Here is a 3,189-nt window from a genome sequence, read left to right on the forward strand (position 1 = left end):
ATATTAGGGATTAATGGAAATCAGGCGCGAGAAACAAATAAATTCTATGCGCAACTACACTGTCAAATGCAAATGTAGAAAAATATATATATATATACATATAATTAATTTAAAAAAGGGGGAAATATAAAATTAAATAAATACACATATATTTAACAAACAGAAAATAGATAACCTTACACTATCACATTTAAAATGTATATATATTGAACATAAAAACAAAATACATCTAAAAAAATAATAATAATAAGGAAACCACGATTATCAAACAGCGAAATTGAAGCAGCTACACCAAATCAAAATCGAAGCAAGGAGCTCCAGGACAAAGTTCGCTGAACTCACGCGTACATCAATAACGGACAACAGGGGAAATTCCCTTTCTCCCAGAAGCATGGTGACGAAGATGTGCCTCCAAAACCTCTCCGGGAATTTCATTTGCAAAACGAACTTTTACACAACGATCGGTATCAACGACTTCAACCAGAGGGGGTTCCCACTCCAATACGACGGTCTCTGCATCGAAGAAACTCTCATCGACAGTAACAAAATTGTCAAAGCTCAATTCCGACGGGAAATCCACGGCCTCGGCACCAATGTCGAATAGTTCCTCCGACCACTCTGGTACTTGTGGTTCATCACAGCGTCGCATGCGTTTGATGGGTCTTCTCGAGTCGCCCATGGGTTCTTCGGAATCCCTCTTTCGCTTGCGCTGAAACAACACAATATAGTTTAACTAGAACGAAACAGGACCAATCAAGCGAACTAAAAACAAGACTAAATACGCACCAGAGAAGTCTGGATAGGAACCTCTGATGGAAATGCCTCCGCAAACATTGGTCGAACGTCGATCACCGAAACCTAGGGAAACAACAAGAAAAGGAAAACATCAAAATCGCAAAAACAATCATAAGCGTACCCCCAGCGGACCACCACCCCGTGGGGGATGGCATTATAAATAAGGTTGTGGGAGAGCAACGGAATTGCGCGTGTTGCCCGAGCAAACATCGAAATGATAATGATGCTTCAGCCGCCAGCCCTTGCACGCGCAGAAGAAACACGGGTAATTCCCACGGTACCAACGTGGAAGTTTCTCGAAGACTAGATCAGCGTGGAAGGCTCCAAGTCTCCTAGACGCTAGCTCAGCAGAAGCACAGGACCGATGGGAACTAAGTCGAAACATGGAACTTAAATTCTCTCACGTACGATTTCAAGAAATCCAAACTGCAACATCCCGATTCCCACGGAGGCGTACCCCCAGTGTACCACCACCCCGTGGGGGATGGCATTATAAATAAGCGTAGCAACATAAAGCAGTGCTCATTATTATTACGTTGCGTATCGCGCTCATTATTATTACTCGTATTATTATTACGTTGCGTATCGCGCTCATTTTTATTACGGCTCATTATTATTTACGTACCATATTGTGCTCTTTACGCTCCTTATAACGTTCGTTATTGCGTTCATCATTACGTTTAGAAATTTTGTATAATATTTTGCGTTTCGGGGTCTTTAGTTGTTCAGGCAAGAAAAGAGAGTCGCGACTAAGTAAAAAAAAAAATTTATCTTTGAAGTTCTCATTTCATCGCTTAGACAAAAAAAGCGCATTGTAATTGCGGTATTAATTCGGTTAGTAAATTGTTCAGCCTGTAGTGAAATATATAAATAAAGTAAAAGTTGATAATAAACTATATCCGAGTTCAAGTAATAAACCCAACAAAACACCGACGACCACCGGGGCAGCTGAGGTAATGGCACCAGACAGCACCTACTCCTCAAAGTAAGAAAATTAATTTTGAAAAATTTCCTTCTTCTCTGGTAATTTCGTTGCCCTCGAGAATCGAACTAGAACTACCTATCACCGATCTCGTTTTATTTCCGTGAACGGTTTGAAGATAGAATCATTGTTTTAAACTTTAAACAAAGGGGTTGTCCGCTGTGTCGGCTTGTGCAAGCGGTGTTTTCAGCTACTGAAACACCCACTGATCTTCGCATTCCTCCTCCCATTGTTGGCAAAATATTGCCCGTCTTTGGGCAAGGCTTGCGAAATCACACAAGTCCCGCACAGAGAGGATCGTTAGAATCATCCTCGATTATTAAACTCAAAAGGCAAGAAGATCGTGACAATAGAATCCATCGTAGCAAATGAACTGAGCTTCGGTCATAACGACATACTACTATGGCGAAATTAAAAGAGGAGAAGAAGACAAACGTAAAAATAAATTTATATCAAACAACGAAAAATTTCACATTCCTATCCAATCCTATTTTTCGCTATTGTCGTTAATGTGTTTTCGTCCATCATTCCCAGGATATTTACTGTTCCAGGGACGATTGTTTTTCCTGTCGCTCCTCTTGCCAATGTGTTCAAGACTGCAGTTTTTTCTGCCGGGAACATGACGTGGTCCCGTAGTGCGTCCAGGTCCTTTTGGGTATATATTCCGCTCGTCGCCAACGACGATGCTGCTGAGTATCGCCACGTTTGGCGCACGTTCGGGCGGAGTTCCTGTGGTGCGATTGTTTCCATGGGTTTTGGTACGAATTTGTGCCAGAGTCCGTCGATGTTGTATAGCGTGGGTAAGTACTGCGCTACATTCTCTATGGTTTCCGTGTTGCGTTAGGATGTGTGTTTTTGGTGTTAAAAATGCGATGCGATTCCCTTGCCAAACGGGTAGCGCCGAGTAGCATTCTGTTGTATGTCGTACCTTTACTTGTACCGGAATGCATTTGACTATATGGACCGCTTCTCTTGCGATCAGAGCCATGTGTCCTGGGGTTTTGGTTATGGTGTATGCAAATTCGTCGGGCAGTAAGATTGCTAAGCTTAAAACATTCTCTATTAGTTTCTTCTGTGTGGTGCATCTTTGTGTCAGTATATCATGGTATAATTTTGTCATTTGTCGTTTTACTCTCGAATTTATCAGAAATAAGAATAACCTTTTATTATTATTAATATATATATAAAAAAACAAAATTTTTATATTTATATATATATATTATATTATTTTTTTTCTCTCTTTTTTTTCCTCTCTTTTTTGTTATTATTATTAAAACTTTTGTTTTATTTTAGGTTTTACGTACATGTTATCAGTGAAAATAAATATTATGAATCCTACTTGGGTTATAATTATATACATATATGCATACGTGTAGTATCGTGGATGAAAGGCCTAAGAGATATCGGGTGAA

The 3,189-nt window shown here is 40.0% G+C and overlaps 1 protein-coding gene across 1 annotated transcript; it reads right to left on the reverse strand.

The window, feature by feature from the left end:
* Positions 1-228: 228 nt before the first annotated feature.
* LOC117151890 lies at positions 229-869 on the reverse strand. Its single transcript, XM_033321844.1, has 2 exons — positions 787-869; positions 229-709 (listed from the first exon to the last, which is right to left on the reverse strand). The coding sequence occupies exons 1-2, from the start codon at positions 832-834 to the stop codon at positions 350-352; spliced, it is 408 nt and encodes a 135-aa protein (XP_033177735.1). The 5' UTR covers positions 835-869; the 3' UTR covers positions 229-349.
* Between the last annotated feature and the right edge of the window lie 2,320 nt (positions 870-3,189).

The sequence above is a fragment of the Bombus impatiens genome, unplaced genomic scaffold (genome assembly GCF_000188095.3).
Source record: "Bombus impatiens unplaced genomic scaffold, BIMP_2.2 scf_0509, whole genome shotgun sequence".
NCBI classification, from domain to species: Eukaryota; Metazoa; Arthropoda; class Insecta; order Hymenoptera; family Apidae; genus Bombus; species Bombus impatiens.

Coding starts and splice junctions, on each gene's coding strand:
- LOC117151890 (XM_033321844.1), bottom strand. CDS start 834: ATGTTTGCGGAGGCATTTCCATCAGAGGTTCCTATCCAGACTTCTCTG. Junction 710..786: donor TTCCTATCCAGACTTCTCTG/GTGCGTATTTAG, acceptor GTGTTGTTTCAG/CGCAAGCGAAAGAGGGATTC.